Here is a 13003-nt window from a genome sequence, read left to right on the forward strand (position 1 = left end):
GAGTTTTTATCTGTGCAGTTTCTTCTCCCTGGATGCTGTTCCCAACTTCTCCACCTGGTATGGTCCTACTCATCTTTCAAGACTCATCTTAGATGTCCCCACTTCAAGGATGACCTGGTTCAAGGCCTCCTACTTCTTCTCTTGATTAAGCACCAGTGTCCAGCCTGAGCTCTTGGCCTCCAGCTTCCCTTTTCCATTCAAAGCCCCCAGGGTGCGGCCTGCAGCCTTTCTAAAACACAAATCTTGTCATGTCACTCCCTGCTTAAAATAACCAGTCAATTGAATAATCCATCAGTCAATGCTTCAAGGGCGCCTCTTTGCCCTCAGGAAGACATCCAAAGCCTTCAGCTGGAACTCAAGGCTTGGTCCTCACTGGTACATCCAGCCTCAGCTCTCCTCTCTCTCCTGATGGCCTTGCACGTGCAGTACATCCCAACCACATTGCTCTTGTACCATATCTCAGACACACTCTGCCCTCTTGTGCCTTCCTATCTTTGCTCATACCATTGTTTCTCACGTCTATTTGCATCTTTTCTACCTGGGAATTTCCTGCCTAATCTCTAAGGCCAGCTCTGATTTAACCTTTTCTGGAGAGCCTTCCATGGTGACCCCAGGAAGAATACGTGGCTTCCTCTTCTTCCCTCTCCTATATGACTAATCATGCTTTTATTACTATGTGTCAGCTTGTCTGCTTATACTGGGAGTTTCCTGTACTGGACCCATGGCTGTGTCCCCCCAGCAGTGCCAGCACAGGGGCATAGAGCAGCCATGTGGTTTGTTGGTTGATTGGGTGTTTGAATAAATAAATGAATGTATGGTGAATGAATCTATCCTTGAACCATCACTTCTTGGCCAGCACCAGAACTGCTGCTTCCAGGGTTAGCCCATTTTATAGCAAAAGGGGAAACAGAAGGAAGGGACTGCTCTGGAAGGGAGAAAGAAAATCAAAAAATGTAAATCTGGATGAGAAAAGCTGTCCCAGGCTGGCTGTGGGGAGAGATAAGACTGGGCAGGCTGAGCCCTGGCTGACAGTGGAAGAAAGATTAGGGGACAAGCAGAGCTGCAGCCAGGGCAAGGCAGAGCGAGGGTAGTGCCTCCCCTCAGTGGTGCCTCTCCCTGTCCTTACTGCCCACTCCCACCTCCACCCCCATGTTCTCCTTTCAGGAACAAGGGAAGGGGAAGGAAACTTACAAATATTGATCATTAGGTACACTGCCTGTGAATGAGTATGTTATCATTATTTTGTCTTCATACCTTCTGAGAGACAGGAATGATCAACCTCACCTTACAGGTGAAGAAACTGAGAGGCAAAGAAGTTAAATCTTGTTTAGGGTCACACCGTGAATCAGTGGTAGAGTCTAGATTTGAACCCAAATCTGACTGACTCTAAAGCTCTGTTCTTTTCACTCCACTCCACTGGAGGTCTACAGCTAGGCTTCAAATGATCCCCAACCTCTGAAATCAGGGGCACAATTGTGTATAAGTTTGTGTGCATTTTTAATGGAGAGTCTATATCTTTTAATGGATTCCCTGAGGTGGTTGCCACCCACTCCCGTTGCCTATACCATGCTGCATCCCTGGAGGTGGTGGCTGGGTCTGGAAGTTTGGACAGGACTTCGTGAAGCGGGATGGAGAGGCAAACGATGGGGTGGGGATGTGAAGAAGGCCAGCTGGGTAGAGGGAGGAGCACATGTAGGGGCTTGTTAGGGGGAAAGAATTCAACATGTCTAAAGAATGTCAAGGGTGCTGTGGGTTCTTTCTTTTTTTAATAAATTTATTTATTTATTTTTGGCTGTGTTGGGTCTTCGTTGCTGCGTGCGGGCTTTCTCTAGTTGCGGTGAGCCGGGCTACTCTTCGTTGCAGTGCGCAGGCTTCTCATTGCAGTAGCTTCTCATTGCGGAGCACGGGCTCTAGGCATGCGGGCTTCAGTAGTTGTGGCGCACGGGCTTAATTGCTCCGCGGCATGTGGGATCTTCCCGGACCAGGGCTCGAACCCGTATCCCCTGCCTTGGCAGGCGGATTCTTTTTTTTTAAATTTATTTATGTATTTTATTTATTTATTTTGGCTGTGTTGGATCTTCGTTGCTGCGCGCGGGCTTTCTCTAGTTGCGGCAAGCGGGGGCTACTCTTCATTGCAGTGAGCGGGCTTCTCATTGCGGTGGCTTCTCTTGCTGCAGGGTACGGGCTCTAGGTGCGTGGGCTTCAGTAGTTGCAGCATGCAGCCTCAGTAGTTGTGGCTCACTGGCTCTAGAGCACAGGCTCAGTAGTTGTGGCGCACGGGCTTAGTTGCTCCGCGGCATGTGGGATCTTCCCGGACCAGGGATTGAACCCGTGTTCCCTGCACTGGCAGGCGGAGTCTCAACCACTGCGCCACCAGGGAAGTCCCAGTTCTTGCTCCTCGTTTATTTGTGCTCCAATCTTGGCTCCTGGCTCCCTGGTATCTGCCTGCCCTGCAACTTCCCAGCATGAGTTTACAGCCTAAAGGAACTCCGGGCCAGGTGTCAGGATCTTCATTCTGGTTCCAGTCCTGTTCTCTGCTGGATTTTACCACCACAGAATCTAGTAGGAGACTTAATGCCTTCTCCTCCAACTCTCAGGGGCAGGGTGAGAAGAAAGTGAGCTCACAGGTGTAATTGCTTGCGGCTTCTCATTGGCCAGAGGCCATGTCAGGGAAGAGGGCTGCTCCCTGGCCCCCCTGAATCCCTGGGAAGTCGCTGGCCCTTACCTGTTCCACCCCTGGCTCTCAGCCCCATGTCTCTCTTGTGATTACTCCTGGAGTCTCCTCCCTGACCAGCCTGGATGATTTTAAGCACAAGCACCTCGTCTTCTTCGAATCTCAGCTCAACCCAGAGGTAGACTCAGCATGAAGCTAAAACTGCTTGAGCACCACGGCCTCTACCCAGGCCCTGGGAGAGGCTTCATCAATATGTTCCTGTTGTCAAGTTCTCAGGAAATTTCCAAAGGTAGACACTTTCACCACAATGGGTCAAGACGGCTAGTTCTTTCCACTCCAAGTGTCCTTGTGTCCCAGTTTCCCTTTATGTGAAGCAGTTGGCATGGACATTTCTGGAATAATGCTAAGGGGGAGTGGAGTTGGGGATCAATTTAATTTGGATTCATTGGGATATATTTACATGGTTCTCAGTCACCTCTATGAATAGATAAATCATTGCTAGCTACCTCTGTATAGAGAATGGCTTCTAGGAATCTTCCTACCCACAGTCCAACTCATTTGGCATTGTGACATCAAGGTGTCATATCCAGAGGTCATCTTGTGACATGAAAGTGTTTTCTCCTGCCTGGCCCTGGAAGTATATGGACAACAGAGGAGAAACAGGTTTAAAATGTATGGAACCAGAAGCTAGTCTATAGAAACTATTTCCAACCGTTAGGGGGAGAATTTTGGAGGTATGCACAGCAGTTAGTAAAAACTCTTATGCTATTTTTCTGAACTGTGAGATGTATTTGTTTTGACTTCTTTTTTCATTCTAAGTAAATATTCACCTTCTTACCTAATTTTGTGCTCTTTTTCTTAAAGAGGACTCCCCAAATTGTGTAAGCGTCAGTTCCCACAAAATCTAGATCTAATCCTGGCTCTGACATTTATTTTGTGTGATCTTGGGCAAGTTGCTTATCCTTTCTGAACCATCTCCTCTTCTGTAAAACCTGAATGACAGTTTGGACAGGTGAGGACTGGGAAAGCCTTGCGACATTATTCCACTTCTGAAACCATTACTAGAGAAAGTAGTCGAGCCGAACAAAAATTAGACCAGAATATACAGGTAGGGGCAGACGTAATATATGAGAAATAACAGTGAGCAATGAATCCCGCAAAGCTTAAATCTAAATAACTGGAAATAACCTGGTTGTTGCAAACCTTAATGCAGTTTGGAAGAAAGGATTTTTGTAACGGAAGACACATTATGCAAGAACAAATTTAATAATAAGCTATATCTATAATTCCAGATTATTTCTGCAAAACCTGGGAAACAAGAGGGAAGGAGGAGGAATATGAACATACAAACAGCCTCATCTTGTTGGAAGAGACTCTGAAATTCTTGGCACTGATAAATACAGGCTCAGATATCTGTTAGACATTTAAAGGTATCAACCAGCAGAACAAAAATGGGAATTAGAACTTTTGTACCTCCCTCTTCTTTCATGTGGCATAGCCTCAAAGCCCTGCCGCTGAGAGCTGCGCAGAGGGCCAGAGCCACGTGTGCCCCCAAACCCCCAGCTTCCGCCCTGGCCCACAGCACAGGGCTGGACACGGATTTGGGAAGCTCCTGCTTCTGACTCCCTGTCTCTTGCCTCCCAAGCAACTAGATTGGGCTGGAAGCAGATTGGGAAACTCTCTCCCCATCCCAGAGAGATAATCAGGCCAGATAAGACTAGCCATAAAACAGGACAAGGCAAGACAAGGCCTGACACAGACAAGGACTTGTCTGTTCAGACCCAAGCATCCCACAGACCCACTTATTACACAGAGCCACGCATTAGTGCTTCTAGATCACAAGCCCAGGCATCACAAAGAACAGGTTCTTATGCCAACCCAGGCATCACAGAGAACCAGATGTTACCCCAAAATGTGGGTGTCACAGAACCAGACATTGTCTACACAACCCCAGGTGACATAGAAGCAGGCGCCTGGGAGGAAATGGTGAAATTAGGATTCTAGTCACAAAAGTCAAAGTGGCTTTGGTGGGCCCAGGTCAAATGTGTGAAATCTTGGCAATGCGTGGGTACCAGTGAGTCTATGCTGAGTTTGTTTGGTCTTTGAAATTAGAAAATGCCCCAATGTGGGAGCTGGGTCCCCCTCTCCACCAGGCAGAGAATAGGCCTCACCCAGACTGTGGCTGCCTGAGGGCAAGGGCTGGGATTTCCTGACTCCAGAGAGTGAGGCTCCCTGCATGGCCAAGGCCCCTGGGGACCTCACACCAGGTTTCCTGAAGGTCCTGCCTAGCCTGGATATCGTGAGTGGGACCAGTTCCCTCCCCAGGGCGCCTCCCCAAAGCTCAGGGCTCTGCCTCCAGGGGGCGCCAAATGGACACTTCTCAACAGAGGCTGTACTGGCCCCAAGTCCAGGCTGAGCGGGGCTGGGCAGGAGACCTGAGTCTGTCCTGGCCACACAGATGGTCACAGCTGAAGAGGCCTGAAAGATGACAAGTTCATTTCCACCTGACAGAGATGGAGGCTGGGAGGCTGAGGCTCAGAGAGGGTGTTCCAGGTGAGCAGTAGAGCAGGGCCAGGACCCAGTAGGCGGGGCAGCCTGGCCTACTATTGTCCACTTCTCTATCCTCGGGCCCTGGGGGAAAGATATGCAGTCCTTCCACCCAGGAAAGCCTGGTTTCAGGTCAGCCCGTGTGGCTGCGGGAGAAGAGGGGGAAGACCCTCAAGCTTCAGAAGTGGCCAAAACAACAAACCCGCAAGTAACTCTTTGGTTCAGGTGAGCAAACAAAGGCCCAGAAAGGGTCAGTGGCTTGCTCAAAGCCACACAGCAAGTTAGTGGAGGGCTCATAATTGGAAAACAGGGCTCCCAACCCCCAATCTCAGGCAAAGGGCCCAGAGGAGGTACTCGCCATGGCTGCTACTCCCGGCCAGAATGGGGCCCTGGGACAGCTCACACTCTGGATTCCTCAGGCTCCTTCTTTGCCCCTGACGCTAACAGCTGCTGCTGTAGGCCAGGGTTGGGTATGGTCACCTTGGTCCCCTCCTCTTTGTCCTGCTGCCTTAGGATGGCCAAAATCAAGGCGAAACAGGCCAGAGAGCCTGTCTTGAAGAAGAACTGGAGGCCGATGAACCTGGGAAAGAGCAAGTGACCCTTGAACTCAGGACCTCCCCATTCAGGGCTTGGATGTGCTTGGGCTGGAAACAGAGTGGCGTCAGCAATCATCACCCATTATGTAGTTGGAGACGTTGAGGCCTTGGGGGGGGATAGGCCTCCAGCCCCAGGGCAGTGGACCCTGTCACCATGGCTTTGGCTGGGAGCCCCTAGAATTGACCCCCATGGGGGTCCTTCCTTGGAAGGGGGAAAAGCTCCAAAGCCTGCCTGCCCTGTGCTGACTGCCTCATGGCCTGGGCTGGCCCTGCCTCATGGCCTGGGCTGGCCCTGCCTCTCTCTGGGTCTCTCTAAGGACTCAGGGGGCCTGACAGTTGCAACTCTGGATCACATCACTTGCCGCAAGAAAAGGAGGATTCCCTCTCCTGTTTGTCTAATTCACCAAGACTCTTCTTGACTTCTCCTCCTCTAGGAAGCTCTCCTGGAACCATGCACTCCTCAGAGCTGGAAGTGAACAGCTCCCTACTCCCAGCTCTGCTAGTAAGTCCCTCCCCGCAGCTGCCCATCCATCCCAGGGCCTGCAGCCTCTCTGCCTTCAGGTTCCTTTGGGCTCCCCATTGTATGGACGGGAAGATTAAGTCCCAAAAAGGCAGGTCTCGCAATGAGGGAGGCAGAGCGGGGCCTGCATCCTAGGCCTCCTATGTCCTAGATAGAGCCATCTTCCTGACCCAGCCCAACTCTCTGTTTTTCTCACACCTGGGCTGCTCCCCTGATTCTCCCCTCACTCAGCCAGCACAGACTGGTGAGGCCCAGCTTTGCCAGTTATCAGCTGTGTGACTTTGGGCCACTTACTTAAATCTCCCTTTCCTCATCCATCAAAAGGGGAGACAATGTCTAGCTTGCGGGACTGGTGAGATCAGCACTGCATGGAACTCCGGTCACCTTGCAGGTGGATGGCAGTGGACCTCCCCTCCCTGCTGGTGGCCTGCCTGGGACCCCAAGAGTGTTTCTAGAAGCTTTCTCACAGCCCCCTGGTAGCCCCTATCCCCGGTCTCACCGGTTTCGAAGCAGGTCGTGGTCGTAGTAGTGGCAGACGGCCCGACGCCCACAACTCTGGGCCCAGTACACACAGGTGGTGTCAATGGCACTGCCGTGGATCACGGGGCTGGGCATCCAGGCTGGAGGAGGAGGTGTTCAGGGGACAGTGGAAGCTGGCATCCCGGTACCTCCCCTGCCACTCCCTGGTATATATAACTCTTCAGGGCCATTAAGTCTTCAGCCTTCAAGCCCACCCCTTACCCTGGTATTGGATGCTGGCTCCCTGATGGGCCGTCTAGCTGCTTGCACACCCACCTCCAGGGTACCTAGGTCGGATCTGTGACCCTGTGGGCCAGTGAACCCTAAGGTCAGGGAGCAGGCCCCACTCATCCCTGTGCCGCCCGGGCCTTGGACCAGTGGTCCCCAGCACATTCTTTACCCAAAACTCTCAGGAGCATGAACTGGATCCCCACAGCCAGAGTCTTGTCTTCTTTCTTCACTCCCCTAACAAGCAGGGACAGGGTGACATGAGGATTGAGAGGGTTCCAGCCTTCAAGGGGCTCTCACCATCCCCTTCTCTCCCACCCCCAGCACCAGCCTGCCCCCTGAGGTTCTGAAGTGGCTTCCCTTCAACCTGCGGAGCCGGGTCCCAGCTATACCCGCTGACCGTCAGGGCCCTTTGCTGACCTCCCTGTGTTGCCAGTCACAGACACCCCTCTCTCCCCACCCCCTGGTCCCACCAAATTCTCCCCTTCCTCCTACACTTGGCAAAACCTGGAGCTGGGCAGCCAGACACGCCGTGTAACTTCCCTGATCACTATGATGGCTCAGCCTGGGGTGCCTGGCAATCGCTGGCTCCTCTTCCTAAGTCATCCCAGCAGCTGGCATTTGTGGAGTGCTTACCATGGCTCAGTTATTCTGTACTGCGCCCCCCACGTCCCCCGCATATGGGAGGTATAGCATGAGGCCCATTTTACAGGTGAGGAAACTGACAGATAGTTAGACAGGTTGAGTGACTCGGCCAAGACCCCACGGCTGATGGCTGTCAAGGGTTGGAATTTGTGCCGTACACTGCCCGCATGAACTTCTCTTAACCAGCCTGCCTGCTGGGGCATCTGACTCCTCTACTTTTGCTCTTGCAGCCAGCCTGGTTTATGGATCTACATGCCTTCTAATATTGTAAGGGGCTCCATCCGCCTTCTAATTTTCTAGAAAACAGATGGGGAATAAAATAATCCCAGCATAATGAAAATTTGGAATTATCCTGCTCTGAGGTCCTCTTATGGCTTCAGGCGACAGTTTGTCAGTCCCAGCAAGCACCCTCAGGACAAGGGCCAGAAAGATCTTGGACCAAGAGGCAGTGCTCAGCACAGGCTGGGTCCACAGTGGGCACCTAGTGCTTGTTGACTTGAAGTGGAAGAGTCGTAGACCACACTGATGGGGTTTGGATTTCTAGGTGCACCACCTGTGACCAGCTCACTGCAGGTCGGGCGGGGCGGAGAGTCAGGTGACGCTCCCCCACTTCCTCCTCACTGTGACTGGAGGCCAGGGCAGGGGCTTAGGTGTGGCCTCTCCTCCTCTGGGGAAAGTAGGGGTCTGGGCTCTGGGCCTTGGCATCAGTACTATTCCACCCAAAACTTGCTACATGACCCTGGGCTAGCTCCTGAATTTCTCTGAGCCTCAGTTTTCTTATCTGTAAGATGGGGAGAAAACTTCATCTCAGCAGTTGCCATGAGGATGTAGACAGGACAGTGAGAGCCTGGTCTACTTTGGGGGCCAGGACACCTCCTTCTTTGAACACCTCCCTCAGGATCCCTTATCCTGCCTGTGGTTAAGAACCTCTTGGTATGCACTGGTTCCAGCACGCCCCTGCTTTCACCTTAGGATGAGCATGAAGGACGGTGTGTGGGTGACACTAGCCAGTGCGGCACCCAGGCTGACCAGGATCATGAAGGGCAGCACGAGGTGGCTGCAGGCCGAGTCGCAGGAGCCCGCTGGCACAGGGCCGCCTCCTACCACGCAGCTGCAGTTGGTGTAGAAGACCTAGGGTGGGGAGGGGGGAAGAAGAGCCTTCAGGAACCTCTAAGGACAAGCAGCTGGCCAAGGGGTGAGGCCCCAGGAGGCTTATGAGAGACCCGTGGACACACACAAACTGGGGCAGAGCTGGCTGGATGCTGGGATTTCTGACCCCTTGGCTCAGTCAGGATGGCTTGAGCGGCCTGACAGGTACACAGGCTGTTTGCACACAAATGGGCTGAGCCCAGGCTGAGGGGAGAGGGGACGTGGAGAAGAGGACAGGGAGAGGGAACTAGAAGAGAGTCACCCCCAACACAGCACACACACATACACACTCACACACATACCTATGTACTCACACTCACATACATACACACACTCACTACATATACACACACATACTGTCAAACATACACTCACACCCCACACACATGCTCACACACTTATATACTCACACACACTCATACACCACATACACTCACTCATTCTTTCACCTGGTGATGTCAGAATGTTCCAAATTCCTGACTTTCTGTGCAAGGAATTAAAGCAACAAAGTATTTTGGGGAAGGAATTCAGATTTTCCAGTTCAGTGTTCCCCCTTCCCGCTTTACTGAGGTCTTCCAGGGCACTGGATCCTAGAGTGGATTCTCAAGGAGAGATTCAAGCACAGGATGGAGAGGGGCAGATAGCATCAGTGGGAGTCTTGGTTCAGCAGGTAAGGGAGGCGCAAGGAAGGCTTCGCCAAAGAGGGGTGTTGGATTCGGGTCTTGAGGAATGAATAGGAGTTCACCAAGAGGAAAATTGGAATGAGTAGAGGGAAAGCTAAATGTAAAATCACAGTGGCATGAAAGAAGCCAGCAAATCTTTCCTTCTCTCGGGAGCAGAATGCATGCAAAGAGGAGGCAGAGGGGAGGCCTTCTCTGCCTTCTCTTTGCATGGGGTGTGGGGTGTGTGTGTGCTGGGGCCACACTGTGAAGAACCCTGGACACGAAAGAGAACCTGACTGCTGTTTCCAGAAGCAGGGTGGACTAGGTGCCCTGTCAGTCATCCTGCTGACAGCAATCGAAAATGCTGGATAAAATAAAATAATGAAAACAATGTCCTGAGAGCATCTATGAGCTGGCAGGAAGGAAAAAATACTCAGGTTCAGTACTAAGTGAGGCAAACCCAGAGAGGCGAGCAGAGGCCTGAAACAAGGTTTGGCCGCCAGGTGTTTGCAGAACCTTGTGCAATGGAGCACAGCTTTCTGAGGTTGGGGGCTACAGGGCCAGAGGACAAGTCCTAGCCCTCCTTCCTGTCAGGTGAAAAGTCTAATAGGAGATGCCCGGAAAACGGGGGCCCCACCAAAGGCTGAAGAATGAGGAAAAGCTGACCCTTTTCTAAAGTGCAGTGAAATGTCCTCAGGCTCGCGTTTGATTGCAACCCTCATTCCCAGCCCCAAGGTGGCCTGGAAAACCACCTTTTTTCAGATTCTTTCAGAATTGGTCTAGACCACCAGTGTCCTCAGATGCCTCAATGGGAGCAGAGCTGAGCCAGGAAGACCTGGCTTTTCTTTTCTGCCCCTAGATCACAGTTTCCCAACCCGTGTGCCCCAGAGACCTCGGCCTCAGCTGAGCGACAGGCGTGCAGGGAGCACATCAGCCCTCAGGGTGGCCTGGTGAACTCCAGGCAGCTGGAACTCTCTGGGCCTCTCACCTCCAGCTTTGGCAGCTTTAGACTCTTCCCAATGTGAAAAGGGCTGGGAAGCCCTGAGATGGATGCTGGGAGCCTTGGAAGGATTTGAAGCACGGGAGAGATAAGACCTGATAGCACAAAAGCTGCGCTGGCTGATGCAAGAGGATGGACCTGATTGGGGAGGCTGGTAGAGAGGCAGGAGGGAGGGGGAGGGGGAAGGAGAAAAGGATTCTGATTTGAGAGATATTTAAAAGGTGGAATTAGGGCAAGGTGAGAGAGAAAGAGACAGGGAGAGAGAGAGACAGAGACAGAGAGAGAGAGGGGAGATTGGAGACACAGGATTCCAGTTTGGGTGTTTGGGCGCTCGGCATTGCACGCCAAGGCTATGCTGCCATATGTGCCTGCCCCCCTGAGCACACACTGTTTGGACCTTCACCACGGGCTGAGGAAGCCACTGGGTCGGAGATACAATAAAGGGACAGGTAAGTGGAGAAATATGCCAAGGTCAGGTTATAGGAAGAGAATTATCCTGTTCTTTTTTCTGGAGGCAGAAGGTTGCTGGGAGAGATAAAAAAGCTAGGGGCCTTTCTCTTGGGGTTTTTCCAGCCCTTCATTCATATTCATCTAATTCCATGGCAGGAAGTTCGTCTTATGAATGACTTTAATCTCTCCAGCTGCCTCTGATTCTCACTCCCTAGGACCCCATCCCCTGAGCCCTAGATGCTGCCAGCCTTCCAATCTCACATTTATTCATTCATAAATTGTTACTGAGCGCAGCTGTGCTGGACACTGACTGATCCACCTCTGGGCTGAGTAGCTCAGGTTGGCCTGAGGAGGCAGGCTCACCAACAGACAATTCCAGGCCAGGGTGACAGTTCGTGAGTGCTGACCTGGACTCAGCTACACCCTCCACCAAATACTATACCCAACACAACCTCTGAGGATGCACTGGAGAGGGGGCTGGGCTCAGAGGCCAGAGCCCTCAGCTCTAGTCCCAGCTCTGGCATTAAAACTTTGGGCAATGCCTGGTCTTTTCCTGGGCCTCCATTCCCCATCTGTATAATGGGCATAATAGAAGTGTGTATTACTGCATGCTTAAAATTCCTCAGGCACCGTGCTGAGTGCTTTCCATGGATTATGTCATGTGGCTCTTCACTTAATGAATTTATCCGGGTAAAACATTAGCATAGTGCCTGGTATATAGTAGGCACTCAATACTATCACCTCCATTTCACAGACCAGGAAACTGAGGCACAGATTAAAAAATTTGCCTAAGGTAACAGAGCCAGTTAGAGGCAGAACACGGATTTGAACCAGGTGGCCTGGCCACAGTGCTCACAGGCCCCTATCCGCAGGAGTTCACTGTTGCCTCGGGGATCCAACCCCAGCTGCCAGGGCCTGGGGGACTTCGGAAGGGTCTCAGGGAGATCAAACCAAGTCAGGACAGTAAGTGCTAGGAGGCTCGAAAGCCTGGATTGCGATTATTCCAAATGCGAACAGTTTACACAGCTCAGGTGGTGCCTGGCTGTTTCTGAAATAACGTCAACCAGGTGCTTTACTCTGCGCCAGCCCGTGGGGCCCAGGTCTCTCCCTGTAGGAGTCTTGGGCTTAGATGCAGATGCCCAGCAGGACACAATGGCAGGGGTTCTGCATGATGGGAGGGGGGGTCTCCGGAGAGAGGGAGGCGTTGTCATAACAACCAGCCTGACACCACACCCACACACACATGCTTTATTCCAGCTGGTGGGGGGTGGCCTGAGGAAGGTGAGCATTGTCCCCACTTGTCCTTTGGAGGCAATGAGAGGAAAGGAGAGGAGGAACCAGCTGGTCTTGGTGGTCCTTCTAAGATTCACGTAGAACGCACTGCTGCTGGTTACGCTGTCCACTCCTCTCTCCCACAACCGCATCCCCGGGAGTTCCTTGACAGCAGGGACCCTTGGCTCTGAGTCTGTCCTCAGCCCCCAGCACAGGGCCTGGCACAAAGGAGAGGCTCCACGAAGGTTTGTTTTTGACTGACTGACTGAATGGGCTCATTGCTCCAGCCTCCCCACTGGTCTCCCTGTCTCCTGGCCTGCATTCTGTTCACCTTCCTCTGCACGATGGCCTCAAATGTGATCAGACACAGGTCTGACCCTGTCACTCCCCTGCTTAAAACCCATCCAAGTCTCCGCACTGCTCTCCAGATGAAGGCCCCACTCGTGGCCTGGCATTCAAGGCCCTTCCTAGTCTGGGCTTTGCTTTCCCTCCATGAACCCTTATGCTTCTGCTCCAATAATTTCTTTGCAGTTTCTTGAAACATTGTATTTGTGTGTGTGTGTGTGTGTGTGTGTGTGTGTGTGTGTGTGTGTGTACCATGTGATGTGCCCTCCCTGCCTGGAAAGCCCTTCCCTAGTTTGCCTGCCCACGCTTGAAGATCCAGCACACCTGCCACGTCCCGTGAGGCCTTTTGGGACCCTCCCAGGGGGGATGTATCTCCTTGCATCCTTGTCTGTACTT

General features: G+C 52.2%; 1 protein-coding gene across 2 annotated transcripts in view; it reads right to left on the reverse strand.

Moving 5' to 3' along the window:
- Positions 1-1725: 1725 nt before the first annotated feature.
- SLCO2B1 (solute carrier organic anion transporter family member 2B1) overlaps positions 1726-13003 on the reverse strand; it is a 44898-nt gene continuing 33620 nt past the window's right edge. For both annotated transcript variants that reach the window (XM_082844849.1, XM_082844848.1), the window contains exons 11-14: positions 8697-8860; positions 7257-7321; positions 6837-6957; positions 1726-5801 (exon numbers count right to left, since the gene is read on the reverse strand). In XM_082844849.1, the coding sequence (XP_082700975.1) occupies positions 5621-5801; positions 6837-6957; positions 7257-7321; positions 8697-8860 (531 nt within the window). In that variant the 3' untranslated portion in view covers positions 1726-5620. The remainder of the gene's footprint in view (positions 5802-6836; positions 6958-7256; positions 7322-8696; positions 8861-13003) is intronic.

This window comes from Leucopleurus acutus, assembly GCF_964270905.1.
Source record: "Leucopleurus acutus genome assembly, chromosome: 8".
Lineage (NCBI taxonomy): Eukaryota > Metazoa > Chordata > Mammalia > Artiodactyla > Delphinidae > Leucopleurus > Leucopleurus acutus.